General features: G+C 38.8%; 1 protein-coding gene across 3 annotated transcripts in view; it reads right to left on the reverse strand.

Moving 5' to 3' along the window:
- Positions 1–11,436, reverse strand: part of LOC124613934 (DNA mismatch repair protein Mlh3-like) — a 155,071-nt gene extending 143,635 nt beyond the window's left edge. For all 3 annotated transcript variants that reach the window (XR_006979659.1, XM_047142687.1, XM_047142686.1), the window contains exon 1: positions 11,333–11,436. Coding sequence is in view for 1 of the 3 variants with exons in the window: in XM_047142686.1 (XP_046998642.1) it covers positions 11,333–11,422 (90 nt within the window). In the remaining 2 variants the exon portion in view is untranslated. The remainder of the gene's footprint in view (positions 1–11,332) is intronic.
- Positions 11,437–18,150: the final 6,714 nt, after the last annotated feature.

Consider the following 18,150-nt stretch of genomic DNA (forward strand, 5'->3'; position numbering starts at 1 on the left):
CTATCTTGGCCACAATAATGTGTTCACTATGCTTTTTGTAGTAGCTTACCTGAACTCCTATTTTTTTTATTCTTTATTAAACCTACTCCTGCATTACCCCTATTTGATTTTGTATTTATAACCCTGTATTCACCTGACCAAAAGTCATGTTCCTCCTGCCACCGAACTTCACTAATTCCCACTATATCTAACTTTAACCTATACATTTCCCTTTTTAAATTTTCTAACCTACCTGCCCGATTAAGGGATCTAACACTACATGTTCCAATCCGTAGAACGCCAGTTTTTTTTCTCCTGATAACAACATCCTCCTGAGTAGTCCCCGCTCGGGTATCCAAATGGGGGACTATTTTACTTCCGGAATATTTTACCCAAGGGGACGCCATCATGATTTAATCATACAGTAAAGCTGTATGCCCTTGGGAAAAATTATGGCTGTAGCTTTCCCTTGCTTTCAGCCGTTCGCAGTACCACAACAGCAAGGCCGTTTTGGTTAGTGTTACAGGGCCAGATCAGTCAATCATCCAGACTGTTGCCCCTGCAACTACTGAAAAGGCTGCTACCCCTCTTCAGGAACCACACATTTGTCTGGCCTTTCAACAGATACCCCTCCGTTGTGGTTGCACATATGGTACTAAAGATAAATAAGAATGGAAGAGCAAGAGGGAAGTGTTCAGATTAAAATGAAATGAATTTATCATATGTTCAGCACCATGGCCAGCCCTGGGTAACACTGCTGTGTGGTGTGAACACTTGAGCAGACTGTTGTTGACTGAAATTAAATCTCATATGAGTGATGAGTGCAGTGCCTGTTGCTACAATTTGAAGATGGGGATATTCTAGACATGGCCTACAGCTGAATAGGAGAGGGAAAAATATGTTAGCTGAGCTTCTTACACATAATATACAGGGGCCACCACCATCACACAAAATGTGATCCCTGTGGTTACTGGTGTCAGAGAGGTACCTTTCTTAGGTTAGAATCAGGATTCACACACCCTGTTTTGAAAGAAGTAAAAATAACACATGAGCCTAAAAAAAGACTTCAGAAGGAACAGAAAAGAAAGGTTAGCTTATTTCACCAAAATATTAGAGGGCTGAGTAATAAGGTACAAAAACTTCCTAACAATTTGGAAAATTTAGAGAGCTCTGAAAAGGTAGACATCTGTGTCTATCTGAGCACCACATAACCACAGGATTAGACAAGTTACATATAAAAGATTACATTCTAGCAGCCTACTCGCACAGAATTAATACAGGAAAAGGAGGAGTTGTTATATAGATTAAAACAAAACACACATTCAAAAACAATGAGACTCATAGATTTTGTAGTGGTCAGCACGAAGAAGTGTGTGTTTCTGAACTAATACTGAAAAATAATTCACTTTTAAGTGTAACTGTATATAGATCACCACTGAGAAATTTTGAACTGTTTATGAGTAATTTGGATTCCTTGTTACACTATGTGTCAGACAGCAGCAAGTTGTTAATAACCTGTGGTGACTTCATTTTAGATTTCATAAATGATTCTGATACGAAAAATGATAGGGAAACCTTATTTGTAGCCTACAACTTGATCTCTGTAATTATCTTTGCAACACGCGCAGATGAAGACAGCAGGAGAAGCTCAAAGAAAGAAAATAACTGTTTACCGACTAACAAATGCTCTGATCATGATGCATTGTTAATTAGGTTAAATAACATAATGCTTTAGAGTATGCATACTCTTTAGTGAAAATAAGAATAATTAATGCCTCCAGGACAAATGTTTTTAAGAATAGTTTACAAGGGATAACCTGGGATGAAATTTATAATGAATCAGAGTGCTAACATAAAATTTAATCTTTTCCATGATAAAATCGTATCATTATTTGAAAATAGCTTTCTGCATAAGCTAACCAGAAAGAACATTAAACAGCCATGTAAAAAACCATGTGTATCACTAGAAGGATTAAAGTATCTTGTGACAAGAAAAGGGAACTTTATCTGTTGACAAGAACAAGTAGAGGTCCTGCAGTAATTTCATACTACAGAAACTACTCAAAATTACTAAGAAAGGTTATTAAAAAATCATGGAACATGCACATAATGTCAAAAATCAGTAATTCCAACAACAGACTTAAGGCTGTGTGGAATGTAGTGAAACAAGATCAGGGCAACAGCCACAGAATACAATAACATCACTATTGAACTGAATGAAAGGGCTATAACTGAGGACTGATGTCGCAACTATATTTAATAATCATTTCTTAAATATAGTAGAAAATATAGGGACAAACATTTCAAGAGAAAAATAGCAGTATAGGGGGTGGATCTCGGGCCACACATGGTGAAATGCCTTTTGTCTTAGGTAGGAAAAGTAGGTCTTTTTAAGGATAAATCCAGACAACAGGTTCCCCTGCCTAAAGAGTATCTCCAGCACTTTAAAAAATACTGGAACAATCACTCACAAGACAGATTTCAACACCTCAAATATCACATACACCAGATGTCACACAGAAAAACAAACCACTGGAAAGAGTAACATGAGTCATTTCACAGACTTAACAATCCTCCATCAAAACATGCAATTAATAAAAAATAAAATACAACTATTAGAAATTGAGCTCCAATCTTTGAAATGCACAATAGTTTGTATTACTGGGTACTGGTGTAGAGACACAGAAATCCCACATGTAGTATTATCATTGTATGAAAAGGCCAACTCTTACTGCAGAACTACTTCAAGGGGTGGAGGATCATGCATTTATATCAGAAAAGGAACACAGTTCAAATCAAGACATGACCTCAGTACAGTAAGTGAAGACAAACACTTTGAAATATCAGCTATTGAATTAACAGGGCTCGATATCACCAAGAAATTAATCATTTTGTGTGTGTATCACATAAATCAAATGAGAGTTTTAGAACTGATAAGAAATAAGCTTTTTTTAAAAAAAAATCTCACGAGATAGATAAAGATGATTAGCGTAATACATAAATAAATCAAATAAGTGAATAATCGAATAAATGAAATAGAGAGCATCCCAGAGTAACCCAGTGAGCATCCCAGAGAGCTACAACACCAAGAAGAATCGCTTCTAGGCTTTTAGCAAGATCAATGTGTAGTATCAACAATATAAATAATATAAGAAATCTAGTTCTGCATGTTCAGAAACAAAGATGCATGGCTGTGTGTAACATGCAGTTGCCTCGAGTAGAATAAATATGCAGTTGCTTCGTAACATAAAAGCAACAGCATTACGAGCTGTTAAATGCCTCAGCCGACTGCAAGTACTGATAAGAGCTGTGCGCTACGTCACTACTTAGCGGATGCGACTACTGATAAGACTGGGCGCGGCAGGAAGTAAGCCCGCGCTACAGCGCAATGGCGGACCGGAAGGGACCCTTTCCAGCGGATCGCACTTAGTTAAAACTTAAGCGCGATCCTGCGCGGCGCCTCATGCAGCGGCTAAGTCCCGTTGAAGGTCACCCGCCTATAAGGCGACACTACAAATGAGGTTGTGACTGGTAATTCATGGATGACCTTGGCTATAGTAAGAGGCGATGAGAAACCTCTTGCTGGCGTAGAGTGTTACTATGACAGAGACATTATTGCGTTTAGAACGTTTGCTATTGGAGTTGTAGCAGACAGGAATTATGGTACCTGTGTTGTGACTATAGACAAGCCATTTTCATTGTACACCAGGAACAGGAGGAGGATTAATGCTAATGAGAGAGTGAATATTTGGTGCAAGACTGAAGGTGTATTGACTAAATATATTGTTGTACAAGGAGATATAACTGTATACTATCATGCCTAATAAACGAACCATCCTTATCTATCCCGTGAATTTTTTTTTTTTTTTAAATAAAACACTAAACATATGCACTGAAGGGTGCAGGAGTTACGACTACCGGAGAGGTGGGTGGGTATTAGCGCATGGCTGTGTGCCCCGCCATCTTATCAGGGCGTGGCAGCGGAAGTAAGCCCATTCAGTAGCGCAATGGCGGACCAGAAGGGACCCTTTCCAGCAGATCGCGCTAAGTTAAAACTTAGCGTGATCCTGCGCGGCGCCTCGTGCTGCGGCTAAGTCCGGTTCAAGGTCACCCGCCTTAAGTAAGCTGTAGCAGTGCTGCCAAGAAGAATCGCTTCTCGGCTTTTGACAAGATCAATGTGTAGTCGTAGAATAATAAACAAAAAGAATAAATAAATATAATACAGAGAATCCCAGAGTTAGCCAGAGAGCAACACAGGGTGCCCCAGAGAGCATCCTAGAGTGCCCCAGGGACCTAAAACATCAAGAAGAATCGCTTCTCGGCTTTTCACAAAATCAATGTGTAGTTCTACAATAATAAGCAAAGTAGAACGGCTGTGTCTAACATGCAGTTGCCTCGAGTCGAATGAGCATGCTGTTGCCTCGTAATAGAGAAGCCCTAGCTAAAGCGTACACAGGCCGTAGCTGCCTGCAAGTACTGATAAGAGCTGCGCGCTACGTCGCACTGATAAGCTTATCAGGGCGTGGCAGCGGAAGTAAGCCCACTCAGTAGCGCAATGGCAGACCGGAAGGGACCCTTTCCAGCGGATCGCGCTAAGTTAAAACTTAGCGCGATCCTGTGCGGCGCCTCGTGCTGCGGCTAAGTCCGGTTCAAGGTCACCCGCCTTGAGTAAGCTGTAGCAGTGCTGCCAACACAGCCATGCGCATGGCTCACAGCCATGGCTGTGCGTATGGCTGTGTGCGCTGCCATCTTGGCGGTTGACCTTGAATGGGACTTAGCCGCAGCACGAGGTGCCGCGCAGGATCGCGCTAAGTTTTAACTAAGCGCGATCCGCTGGAAAGGGTCCCTTCCGGTCCGCCATTGCGCTACTGAGCGGACTTACTTCCGCTGCCACGCCCTGATAAGCTTATCTCTATGACATCAGGGGCCGCCTTATCTCGCTCGTGAGGCAACAGCATGCTCATTCGACTCGAGGCAGCCACACACAGCACACAGCCATGCCGTACAGGAGGAGAAGATATTCTCGTAGGGCCTGAATGCCTGTGTACAAGACTGTGAGCAGTTTTGTTATGACACCTAACGATGTTGGTCAACAAGAACTACTTGTGTGCTGTGTGCAGCTGCCTCGAGTCAAATGAGCATGCTGTTGCCTCATGAGCGAGATAAGGCGGCCCCTGACGTCATGGAGATAAGCTTATCAGGGCGTGGCAGCGGAAGTAAGCCCGCTCAGTAGCGCAATGGCAGACCGGAAGGGACCCTTTCCAGCGGATCGCGCTTAGTTAAAACTTAGCGCGATCCTGCGCGGCGCCTCGTGCTGCGTGCAAAGTTTTGGCTTGCCCCTATCAGTCAATAGTGCAACAAGGGTTACTACAACAACTTCATCAGTAATTGACCATGTAGCCACAAATATGGACAGGGAAAAATGTGATGTAGCTGTAAAAGATCTCGGACTATCAGACCATCTCTGTCAAATAACAACAGTAAAATCAGGCATTGAATCATTCCCTAAACTACAAGCCTACAAATGACAACAACCAGAAAACAAATAAAAGATTTTTCAAAATAACTAGAAAAACAAAGCTGGGATGAAGTGTATAAGGAAACCAATACGAATATGAAATTCTCTAAATTCTCCACATTGTTTAAATTGAACTTTGAACAGGCATTTCCAAAAGCATGCATGTCTGTATCAACATCTCACAAAAACAGGTGGATAACAGCACCTATTAAGAAGTCCTTCCAAACATTTAAACACTTCAGTTCCATGAAAAAGATTCGCAATGATCCAGAATTCTTAAATTTCTATCATAGATACAAAAAGATCTATAGGAAGGTGCTGACTGCTGCAAAAAAGTCATTTAATGACAAAATAATATATAATGCAAAGAATAAAAGCAAAGCATTCTGGGATATTATAAAAAAGGAAACGGGGGGAGGCAAACAAACACAGAATAGCATACTGATAAGGGAGAAGAATAAGGTAATAAATGATCCACAACACTTAGCAAACTATGTAAACGAGCATTTTTCAAGTATTGCAGAGAAGTTACAGCAAAAACGCCCCCCAAAAAATATAACCCCTGCAAATAACGTTGCACTAAATACAATGATGTTACTTCCAACCACAGAGACTGAAGTCAATAAAACTGTTGAAAAACTAAAAAATAAAAAGTCAGTAGGCTTAAATGAAGTACCAATGTGTGTACTAAAACGACGCATAGCGATTATACAAGGCCCCTTAACAAATATAATAAATGAATCCTTCACATCAGGGACATTTTGATAGAAGTTAAAACAGGCAAGAGTTGTACCTTTGTTTAAGAAAGGTAATGCAGAAGACATAGAAAATTACCAGCCCATTTCCCTGCTGTCACCGTTCTCAAAAATAATGGAAGCAATTATGAAAGACAGATTAATGAAGTACCTGAATAAATACAATCTTTTAAGCAAATCACAGTTTGGTTTCCGAAGTGGCAAAAATACGGAGTCAGCCATAGTAGAAGTCACAAAAGTTGCACTTGATGCTTTCAATAAAGATGAGTGTCACAGGCATATTTTTGGATCTTTCTAAGGCATTTGATACAGTCGACCACAAGATTCTATAAAATAAATTAGAAGCATTAGGAATCAGAGGGGTAGCTAATGACTGGTTTCGATCATACTTAACAGATAGGGTACTAAGAGTAGAGATAACACATACTTCAATTAGATCTAAACATTTAGTAAAACACTTATCAGAACCAAATTACATTAACACAGGTGTTCCACAAGGTAACATATTAGAACCAATACTGTTCCTGATATACATCAACAACTTTCCCAGTAGTGTTACTCAAGGTGAAAAAATTCTCTTCGCTGATGACTGCAATATTACAGTCACCGAGAAAACAAGAGAACTCCTTGCCGAGAAAGCAAATGAAACTCTCAAGGAAGTTTATGATTGGTCAATAAGCAATAAAGTGACACTGAACATAAAGAAAACTAATGCCATGAATTTCAGTTTGAAGAGGAAAAATGACAATGTTAAATTAAATGTAGATGGCACCACTATGGACTGTGTAACAAATGCAAAATTTCTAGGAATGAATATTGATTCTCCGTTGAAGTGGTGTGAATACACAAAGGTACTTGCACACAGAATGTCATCAGCATGTTATGCCCTTAGAATCCTATCATCAGTGTGTAACATGCAGTGTCTTTTAGTTACATATTATTCATGTGTACACTCAATTCTTGGCTATGGCATTCTTTTTTTGTGAACAAATGCACAAAATATGAACACAATTTTCAAACTCTAGAAAAGAGCCATAAGAATAATAACCAAACATACTAGTCGAGCTCATTGTAAAGATCTGTTCAAAACATTGGGGATTTTAACTGCTCCATGTGAATACTTTTACCAGTCAGTTGTACACATCAAAAATAACATTGGTAATTACTGCACAAACAGCTGTGTCCATGACCATGCAACAAGAGACAGACTAAACTTATATTTACCAAGAAAAAATAAACATAAAACTCAAAACAGCATTTTCTACCAAGAAATAAAACTGTACAATAAATTGCCAAAAGAGATTAAAGAAATCGCAAAAATACACTTATTTAAAAAGGCAGCTAAAGAGTACCTGTTATTCAATATATTTTATACATTGAAGGATTACTTAGCTAAAACAGAGTAGGGGTTTGATAAAAAAAAAAAAAAGGTATACAAATAACTAATAATAATAATGATTATAAAATATCCAACATTCCACATAACACCTTCACTTTATGTTTTTGTCCTTCTTTTTTCCTTTCTAGAAATACTTACGCCCAAGCTATGCATAGCACAATACTAACACCTCTTTCTCTTTCTGAGCTCAACATCTCACTCATTGTGGAGGGATGTTGACTCAGTTTTTCAGGATAGCAAATGGGAAGTTGCAGTACAAAAAATGGCCCACAGATCACCAGTGTGTGTGTGTGTGTGTGTGTGTGTGTGTGTGTAGTGAATGAAGTGCTATGAAACAATGTGTGTACAGTGTGTGCAGTGACTGATAGGGAGATATGAGTGAACAGTGTGGCATTACATTATTTAATAAGTTATTTTTTTAAAAAAGTATTGTATACCAGGAGTGAATCTAATGATTGTCTCTAACCAGAAGTCTGTAAATATATGTGTATACGAATTAGCTGTCTGCAGCTCGTGGTCGTGCGGTAGCGTTCTTGCTTCCCGCGCCCGGGTTCGATTCCCTGCGCGGTCAGAGATTTTCTCTGCCTCGTGATGACTGGGTGTTGTGTGCTGTCCTTTAGGTTAGTTAGGTTTAAGTAGTTCTAAGTTCTAGGGGACTGATGACCATAGATGTTAAGTCCCATAGTGCTCAGAGCCATTTGAACCATTTTTTGTATCTGCATCCTTCTGACTGAAGGTTTGAGGACTTCGGCCGTTCACTTGTGTAATAAAACGGATCACCTACAGTTGGTAGCCGGTGGTATGAGACACAACATCATTGTTATAGTCTGTGAAAACCAGTTCATAGATGTTGGCCACTGATGGAATCGTGTATATGATTGGATTTAACCCCCTCAGTGTCAATTAAGGCCTGAAGATAGTGTGCTGAATCACTGAAACTGGTAGCCATATAATAAATAACATCAAAAGGATGGCTGTAGGTGTTTCATTTCATTACATACTAAAGATGTGTTCCCATACAATAAGCCCAATCTCATCAGAAATATGTAATGCATCATTAACTGAATGCATTTTTCCAGAGAGACTGGAATATGCCATTGTCAGAAACCTATTTAAAAAAGGTGATAGGAGATACGTCAACAACTATTGATCTCTTTCACTGCCGATATCATTTTCCAAATTTTTTTAGAATATGATGTATTCTGGATTAGTATCTCACTTGAGCAATGATAATGTCAGCAGCAAATCACAGTTTGGATTTCAGAAGAGTTGTTCTACTGAGAATGCCATTTACATGTTCACTCACCAAATTTTACAAGCATTAAATTATAAATTAGTGCCGGTTGATATTTCCTGCAACCTATTTAAGGCAGTTGACTGTATGCAGTTTTCTCCTACAAAAAGTGAAGTTTTATGGGGTGATAGTACAGCCAACCAATGCATACCGCCCTGTCTAACAAAAAGAATGCAGAATGCAAAAAGCTGTAATTCAATCAATATAGTTTGGGGACGTTATTCTGACTGGGGAGAAATCACATGTGGTATTCCCCTAGGCTCAACCTTAGACCCACTATTGTCCCTCATATATGTAAGTGATCTTCCATCTAGAATGTAACAAGCAGGATTAGTTCTTTTTGCAGATGACACTGGTATTGTATTCAATCCAAGAATGTACACAGAAACAGAAGAAAAGATAAACAAAGTTCTTAAAAGTATCATTGGCTGCTTTTCTGTTAATGGTCTCACTCTCAAATTTAAAAAAGACGCAACATATTCAGCTGTGCATATCTAGGAGTACTACATCAACGATAGATGTAACACATGGTGAGAATATAATAAACAGGGTAGAAACATCAAAAATTTTATGTGTGCTTATTGATGATAATTTAAACTGGAAAAAAAAAACTTTTTGGACCTCCTAAAACAAATTAGTTCAGCCACATGTGCACTTAGAATCACTTTTTGGGGAGGGGGGGGGGGGGACGACAAATCAGTAAGTTAACATATTTTGCATATTTTCATTCAGTAGTTATGTCATATGGAATAATGTTCTGGGTTAACTCATCTTTAAGAAGGAAAGTTTTCATTATACCTAAAAACATGATGTAAGAATAATACATGGTGCTCACCCGCAGTCATATAGTAGACATCTGTTTAAGGGGTTGTGCATTCTGACTACTGCTTCACAGTACATTTATTACCTCAGGAAGTTTGTTGTAAATAAACTACTGCTGTTTGAAAGGAAAAATAATGTACCTAATTACACTACCAGAAGGAAAAATTACATTCATTACTGCACATTATAATTTTTTTAGCTCTAAAAAGGCTGTAACTACAATTTTTCAACACTTACCCAAGGATATAAAATGTCTAACAGACAGCATAGTACAATATGAAAACAAACTGAAAATGTTTCTCCTTGACAACTCCTTCATTTCTGTAGAAGACTTTCTATTACTGTAATGTGTAAAAGATGGTGGGTGGGAATTACTAACTCACATCTGTTCTTCTTCTTTTCTTTAAAAACAACTGATAAACTTTCAGCATGCAGCCATATTTACATTTCAATTTGCATTGTGAATGTAAAATAATTCATACCATGATTTATCGTGCAAAATAATCCATGGAACATGAAACTAACTGTAAAGCATAAATGCAGCATTTGTCCTTTACTGTTCAACCATTACATCAAAGAATCAATAAAGGAAACAGAAAGTTCAAAAATGGGATATGGGATTAAAAGTTGCTGATGACAGCTCTCTGAAAGTGATGAAGAATTAGAAGAACTGCTGAATGGGGTGAACTGTCTACAGAGTACAGAACATGGATTGTGAGTAAACCAAAGGTAAGATTAAAGTATTACAGGGTAAGAGAAATGGGATGAACATTCAAATCACCATCATACTAATGGACATGTAATAAATGAAGTGAAGGAATTCTGCTGCACAGGAAGCAAAATAGTGCTTGACAGACAAAGCAAGGAGGCTATAAGAAGCAGAATAGCACACATAAAGAGAACATTCCTCACCAAAAGAAGTCTACTACTATCGAACATAGGTTTAAACTCGAAAAATAAATTTCTGAGAATGTTCATCTGGAGCACAGCATTGTATGGAGTGTATCATGGACTGTGGGAAAACTGAGAGAAGAGAATCAAAACGTTTGAGTAGTAGTAGTAGTAGTAGTAGTAGTAGTAGAGGGGTGTTTGGGCGCACGACAGCAAGGTCTTCAGCGCCAAAATGTTTGAGATATACTATTACAGAAGAGAGTTAAAAGTTTAGTGGTCTGATAAGATAAGAAATGATGAAGTATTCCAAAGAATCAGTGAGAGGAGTACTATATGTAAAATATTAACTAGAAGAAGGGATACAATTATTGCACAGTATTAAGATATAAAGGAATGGTTTCTGTGGTACAACAGGAAAATGGAGACAATAAAACTTTTATGGAAACACAGGCATTAGAATACATACAACAAATAATTGTAGGTACTGGAAGTAGGTGCTACTCTCAGAAGAAGAGATTGGTGGAGGAGAGTAAATAGTGGCAGCTACATCAAACCAGTCAGATTACTGGGGTTGGGAGGTGAATGCCACTTTTAACCCATCACTAGACCATAAATTACACGATACTGCACCAAGAATTAGTTTTTTGTATTATAAAATAATTCTTAGGACTCACCAATTCAATCACAGCTTGTGATACACTTGGAACCGAAATACTCGAACGTATTAATGATTGTACATTCTTAGGAAGTTCTTGAATAGCCATTTTTCAAATGAAAATCTGGAAGAGAAACATCAGTTAAATAACTCATCAATATTGAAAAAGCCACAACAGTCAGTAAAGAAAATACATTCTTAATTGTTCAAGGGTAGTTTTTTCAAGGTTTATGAAAAGGACAGTTGCTGCTCACCATATTATGAAAAGGATAGTTGTTACTCACCGTAAACAAAGAAGCTGTAACTTACCAAACAAAAGCGTTGGTATGTTGATAGAGACAAAATAAACAATAAAAAACACACAAACACACACACAATTTTCAATCTTTCGCAACCCAAGGTTGCTTCATCAGGAAAGGGGGAAGGAGAGGGAAAGACGAAAGGATGTGGGTTTTAAGGGAGAGGGTAAGGAGTCATTCCAATCCCGGGAGCAGAAAGACTTACCTTAGGGGGAGAAAAGGACAGGTATACACTAGCACACACACACACACACACACACACACACACACACACACATCGGCACATATACACACACAGGCATACATACGTAAATGCAAAGAGGCTGGGCAGATATGTCAGTCGAGGCGGAAGTACAGAGGCAAAGATGATGTTGAATGACAGGTGAGGTACGAGTGGTGGCAACTTGAAATTGGCGGAGGTTGGGCCTGGTGGGTAACGGGAAGAGAGAATATATCGAAGGGCAAGTTCCCATCTCCAGAGTTCTGATAGGTTGGTGTCAGTGGGAAGTATCCAGATAACCCGGACGGTGTAACACTGTGCCAAGATGTGCTGGCTGTGCACCAAGGCATGTTTAGCCACAGGGTGATCCTCATTACCAACAAACATTGTCTGCCTGTATCCGTTCATGCGAATGGACAGTTTGTTGCTGATCATTCCCACATAGAACGCTTCACAGTGTAGGCATGTCAGTCGGTAAATCACGTGGGTGCTTTCACACGTGGCTCTGCCTTTGATCGTGTATACCTTCCGGGTTACCGGATTGAAGTAGGTGGTGATGGGAGGGTGCATGGGACAGGTCTTACACCGTGGGCAGTTACAAGGGTAGGAGCCAGAGGGTAGGGAAGGTGGTTTGGGGATTTCATAGGGATGAACCAAGAGGTACAAAGGTTAGGTGGACGGCGGAAAGACACTCTTGGTGGAGTGGGGAGGATTTCATGAAGGATGGATCTCATTTCAGGGCAGGATTTGAGGAAGTCGTATTCCTGCTGGAGAGCCACATTCAGAGTCTGATCCAGTCCTGGAAAGTACCCTATCACAAGGGGGGCACTTTTGGGGTTCTTCTGTGGGAGGTTCTGGGTTTGAGGGGATGAGGAAGTGGCTCTAGCTATTTGCTTCTGTACCAGGTCGGGAGGGTAGTTGCGGATGTGAAAGCTGTTTTCACGTTATTGGCGTAATGGTTCAGGGATTCAGGACTGGAGCAGATTCGTTAGCCATGAAGACCTAAGCTGTAGGAAGTGACAGTTTGATATGGAACAGGTGGCAGCTGTCAAAATGGAGGTACTGTTGCTTGTTGCTGGGTTTGATGTGGACGGATGTGTGAAGCTGGCCATTGGACAGATGACGCAACTCCAGAGATGGGAACTTGCCCTTCAATATATTCTCTCTTCCTGTTACCCACCAGGCCCTCAACCTCCGCCAATTTCAAGTTGCCGCCGCTTGTACCTCACCTGTCATTCAACATCATCTTTGCCTCTGTACTTCCGCCTCGACTGACATCTCTGCCCAACCTCTTTGCATTTGCATATGTCTGCCTGTGTGTGTATATGTGCGGATGGATATGTGTGTGTGTGCGAGTGTATACTTGTCCTTTTTTCCCCTAAGGTAAGTCTTTCCGCTCCCGGGACTGAATGACTCCTTACCCTCTCCCTTAAAAACCCACATCCTTTCGTCTTTCCCTCTCCTTCCCCCTTTCCTGATGAAGCAACTTTGGGTTGTGAAAGCTTGAAAATTGTTTGTGTGTTTGTGTGTTTTTTGTTGTTTATATGTCTCTATCAACATACCAACGCTTTTGTTTGGTAAGTTACAGCTTCTTTGTTTTTAGATATATTTTTCCTACGTGGAATGTTTTCCCTATATATAATAGAGGGAAACATTCCACGTGGGAAAATATATCTAAAAACAAAGATGGTGTGACTTACCAAACGAAAGTGCTGCAGGTCAATAGACACACAAACAAACACAAACATACACACAAAATTCAAGCTTTCGCAACCAACGGTTGCTTCATCAGGAAAGAGGGAAGGAGAGGGAAAGACGAAAGGATGTGGGTTTTAAGGGAGAGGGTAAGGAGTCATTCCAATCCCGGGAGTGGAAAGACTTACCTTAGGGGGAAAAAAGGACAGGTATATGTGTGTGTGTGTATATATATATATATATATATATATATAAAAATAATAGAGGGAAACATTCCACGTGGGAAAAATATGTCTAAAAAGAAAGATGATGAAACTTACCAAACAAAAGCGCTGGCAGGTCGATAGACACACAAACAAACACAAACATACACACAAAATTCTAGCTTTCGCAACCAATGGTTGCCTCGTCAGGAAAGAGGGAAGGAGAAGGAAAGACAAAAGGATATGGGTTTTAAGGGAGAGGGTAAGGAGTCATTCCAATCCCGGGAGCGGAAAGACTTACCTTAGGGGGAAAAAAGGACAGGTATACACTCGCACACACACACATATCCATCCACACATACACAGACACAAGCAGACATTTGTAAAGGCAGACAAATGTCTGCTTGTGTCTGTGTATGTGTGGATGGATATGTGTGTGTGTGCGAGTGTATACCTGTCCTTTTTTCCCCCTAAGGTAAGTCTTTCCGCTCCCGGGATTGGAATGACTCCTTACCCTCTCCCTTAAAACCCATATCCTTTTGTCTTTCCTTCTCCTTCCCTCTTTCCTGACGAGGCAACCATTGGTTGCGAAAGCTAGAATTTTGTGTGTGTCTCTCTCTCTCTCTCTCTCTCTCTCTCTCTCTATATATATATATATATATATATATATATATATATATATATTTGTTTGGTCTAATTTCAATGAAGGCCTTTTCGGCCAAAAGTGTACTTGTTTGACTGTCTTTTTGTTGTGCCTATGTGCAACTCAGCATCTTTGCTTTATGGTTAGCAGCAACTATCCTTTCAATGATACTGTCATTATTCCATCCTGGACTTAACATTGTTCCATTTTGGAAATCAACAAAAAGGAAATTTGAAATAAGCAATGAAATATTATCATTGAAACAATGCATCTTTGGAGAAGTATTGTTTTATGATATTCCAGAAGCAATGAGTAAGTTATCTTGGGGGGGGGGGGGGGGGGGGGGGGGGGATGAGGGAATGTTGTTGGATTTAGCTAGCAATTTTATGTTAGTACGTAGAAATATTTGTTTTGCTTTCAATTTTTCAGAGGATGAAAAAATTAGGATCTTTTGCCACCACCCCTACTCCCCCTCCAACATGTATTATTCCTGCATTCATTTTGTTAATGAAGTATAGTTTGACTTCTGAGGTAGCAGAAGAACAATATCATCCATAAGAGGGTTTTCAGAAACAGTAATTGAAGCTCTTAAATAAACATCGAAGATTGTCACACTTTCTTATTTTTGGATGTGCCCTAAGGCTTTTGACACTGTTGACTGTAAAATATTACTAAATAAACTACAAGTACAATGCACAATGCATAAGAGGAATAGCCAATAATTGGTTCCAGTCAAATGTGGAAAATAGGATGCAACATTTCAGATGCTGCCAATTTAAACATATTAACAAAGGTGCCCTTAATGAGAACATATTTGGAGTACTTCTGTTCTTAATGTAGATCAATGACTTTCCAGACAATCAAACAATGGAAACTCCAGCTAGAAATATCTACAATGTAGGAAAAGATAGATTGCTACTCACTGTAAAGTTACAAACAGGAACAGTAAAAGATGCTTACATATGAGCTTTCAGTCACAGCCTTCATAAAAAAAAAAAAAAAAAGAAAAAGCACACCATTCACTCACACAAGCAAGAAGCAAGCAATCCTCACGCACACATGACCGGCAACTCTGGAAGCTCAGGCCAGAATGCCTGTAGGAAACTTAGTGTGTTATCTTTACAGTAAGTAGCAATCTCTCTCTTCCTACTTTGTTGACTTTCCTGACAATATAGGCCATGGAGAAAAACTTCTCTTTTTCCATGACAGCAGCATTCTAGTCACTGATAAAATATTAAAACTTTTAGTTAAGAAGGCAAATGAAACCCTCGAGGACATGTACAACTGAGCAGTATGTGTTAACATTTAACATAGAGAAAACAAACAGTGCCAACCGCCGGATTAACTGAATTTTCAGTCAGAGGAAGGAGGACGGGAAAGCACCCAAGTGATGTGGTGTGAGTGAAAATAATATACTAATAACATAATTAATAATTTAGACACAGCTGTAAGGGCATCATCTCTGTGTTACAAAAGACTGCATAAACAAATCACAGGCTCAGCAAGAAAGAAAAAAATTGTTGATAAGAATTACAACTTTAAAGTACTTCACCAAAATGTACTACATCCTTCCAACAAATCTGATGAAACTGATGTAATGTTAACTACTGACAGAGAATGGGCTAAAGGAAAATGAAATAATGGTGTATAATCTAACATAATACCTTTCCCTGTTGCTTCATAACCTGGGTTGTGAGTAACTGAATCCACTTTCCCGCCTTCCCTTTTTTCCCCCTCTCTCCTCCCTGATGAAGGAACAAAGTTCCGAAAGCTAGGAATGTAAATTTTCTGTTCTGTTTTGAGTTATCTATCGGCTGTACTGAGCTGAGGTAAGCACTGGCCAGCTCCTCTATCTCTTTGTTAGTATTTGTTTCACATAATACTAAAAACGGCACATTATTGTAGAAGTAAACAAAAAACTTGTGGGGTAACTATAATGTTGATTGTAATGTAATGGACTGTACTGCTATCACGTACCTAACTATGCAGAACTAGTGTTCACAGCAGCAGCCATACAAATGCAGTTCCTAGGAAAAAAGGTCTTGTGCCAGTTATATACAACTCACAAAGCTCAATGGTGGACAGCTTCCTCTTAGAATTTGAGGTATTACTAGGCAGACTTACCAGAAAATTCATTTTTTTTTTAATAATAGCATGTGGCATTAGTATTAATACAATAAGAGAAAATGTTTGTGCAATAAGCTTCCCTGATATTTTAGGCTCATTCAACCTGTAGACACAACAAGGTGTACAGATACAATAAACACTATAATACAGCATATGTTGTGGGCAATGAAGATAGAATGAAGACAGAACAAACCAGGAAACTTAAACATCTTGGAAGTTTTCGAGGAAACAAAAACATGGGATGGGATTTATGGTGAAAATTGTAGAAGAGAGTTGGGTAATTTTCTGTTAAACTATGAATTACTGTGTAAATATTACTTGTCCAAAGGTATGTTGGGAAGTACAAAACAAGCCCAATAAAAATCTTATCACATAAAAAATTATTCAAAGCCGACAAAAATTAAAATGAATATATAAAGATTATCAGGAGGACAAATTTAAAGTCAAATAGTGAGGACTATAGAGACTTAAGAAAGCTTATAGCAGGATGATAAGGGAGACCAAAGCCAGCTACAATAAAACTGTACCAGCTTTTATTAACATCACACTTACAAAGGAAGGAACACAACGAAATATGGAACATAACTAAATGTAAAACTTTCAGTCATCACTACATAGTTGTAGTTGACGGGTTGATCAAGAACTGAAAAGTCAAATAGAAAATAACATAAAAAGCTCCAGAAAAAGTTGCAGATTGTATATTCCTAGCTCATACAGATGAGTCAGAAGTCATAAACATAATTAGATCCTTAAAAAACAAAAATCCAGAGGTATTGCATGGTATGTCTCCTAAAATTATTAAATATATTTCTGAATACCTGACAAAGCCTTTCACATTCCTGATAAATCAAATACAGGAGGAAAGAACATTCCCAGACCGCCTAAAGAAAAGAAAAGTATTTCCCATTTTTAAAGGGGGAGATAAAGGCATCCTCAAAACTACAGGCTTATTTTCTACCACACCTAAAACTGCAGAAATATATATAAAGGATAGGGCAGTAAATTTTATAGTGAAAAATAACATTATAAATAGGGCACAGCATGGTTTCAGAATGGGTTGACCTATAAAGACAGCAATTACAGGCTTCACAGCATATGTAGTCAGGGCATTTAATAAATAGGAACGAGTCTGTTGTCTATCCCTTGAGCTGCCAAAGGCTTTTGATTGTGTGTATCACAGATTTCTGCTAAAAAAATTAAACCAGTATGGCATGAGAGGCAGAACAATAAATATTATCACTACATTTGCCGACAACAGGTGACAATGTGTATAGATAAAATGCAAAAATGTCAATAGAATGGAAAATGTGCTTTAATATTCAAAGAGGTAAAATACAAGGTTCAGTACTGGGACCATTACTGTTTATTCTATATGTAAATGACATGCCAGAACCTGTGTGAAACAGTGATTGTGTATGCTAATGACACACCCCTAGTAGTCACCAGTGAATCTACGAAGGACCTAGAAATGAAGACATGTTTCGAGAAGGATAAGGCATACAAATGTTTTGGGGGTGCAAACCTTTTCATAAATGGAAGTAAAGCAATGTTCATGCAAATATAATCCAATAGTACAGTGAAAGCACGTGACATATATCAAGCTTGGCAATACAAGTATTTTTGAAGTTCATTGCAACAAGTTTCTTGGAT

The sequence above is a fragment of the Schistocerca americana genome, chromosome 4 (assembly GCF_021461395.2).
Source record: "Schistocerca americana isolate TAMUIC-IGC-003095 chromosome 4, iqSchAmer2.1, whole genome shotgun sequence".
Lineage (NCBI taxonomy): Eukaryota > Metazoa > Arthropoda > Insecta > Orthoptera > Acrididae > Schistocerca > Schistocerca americana.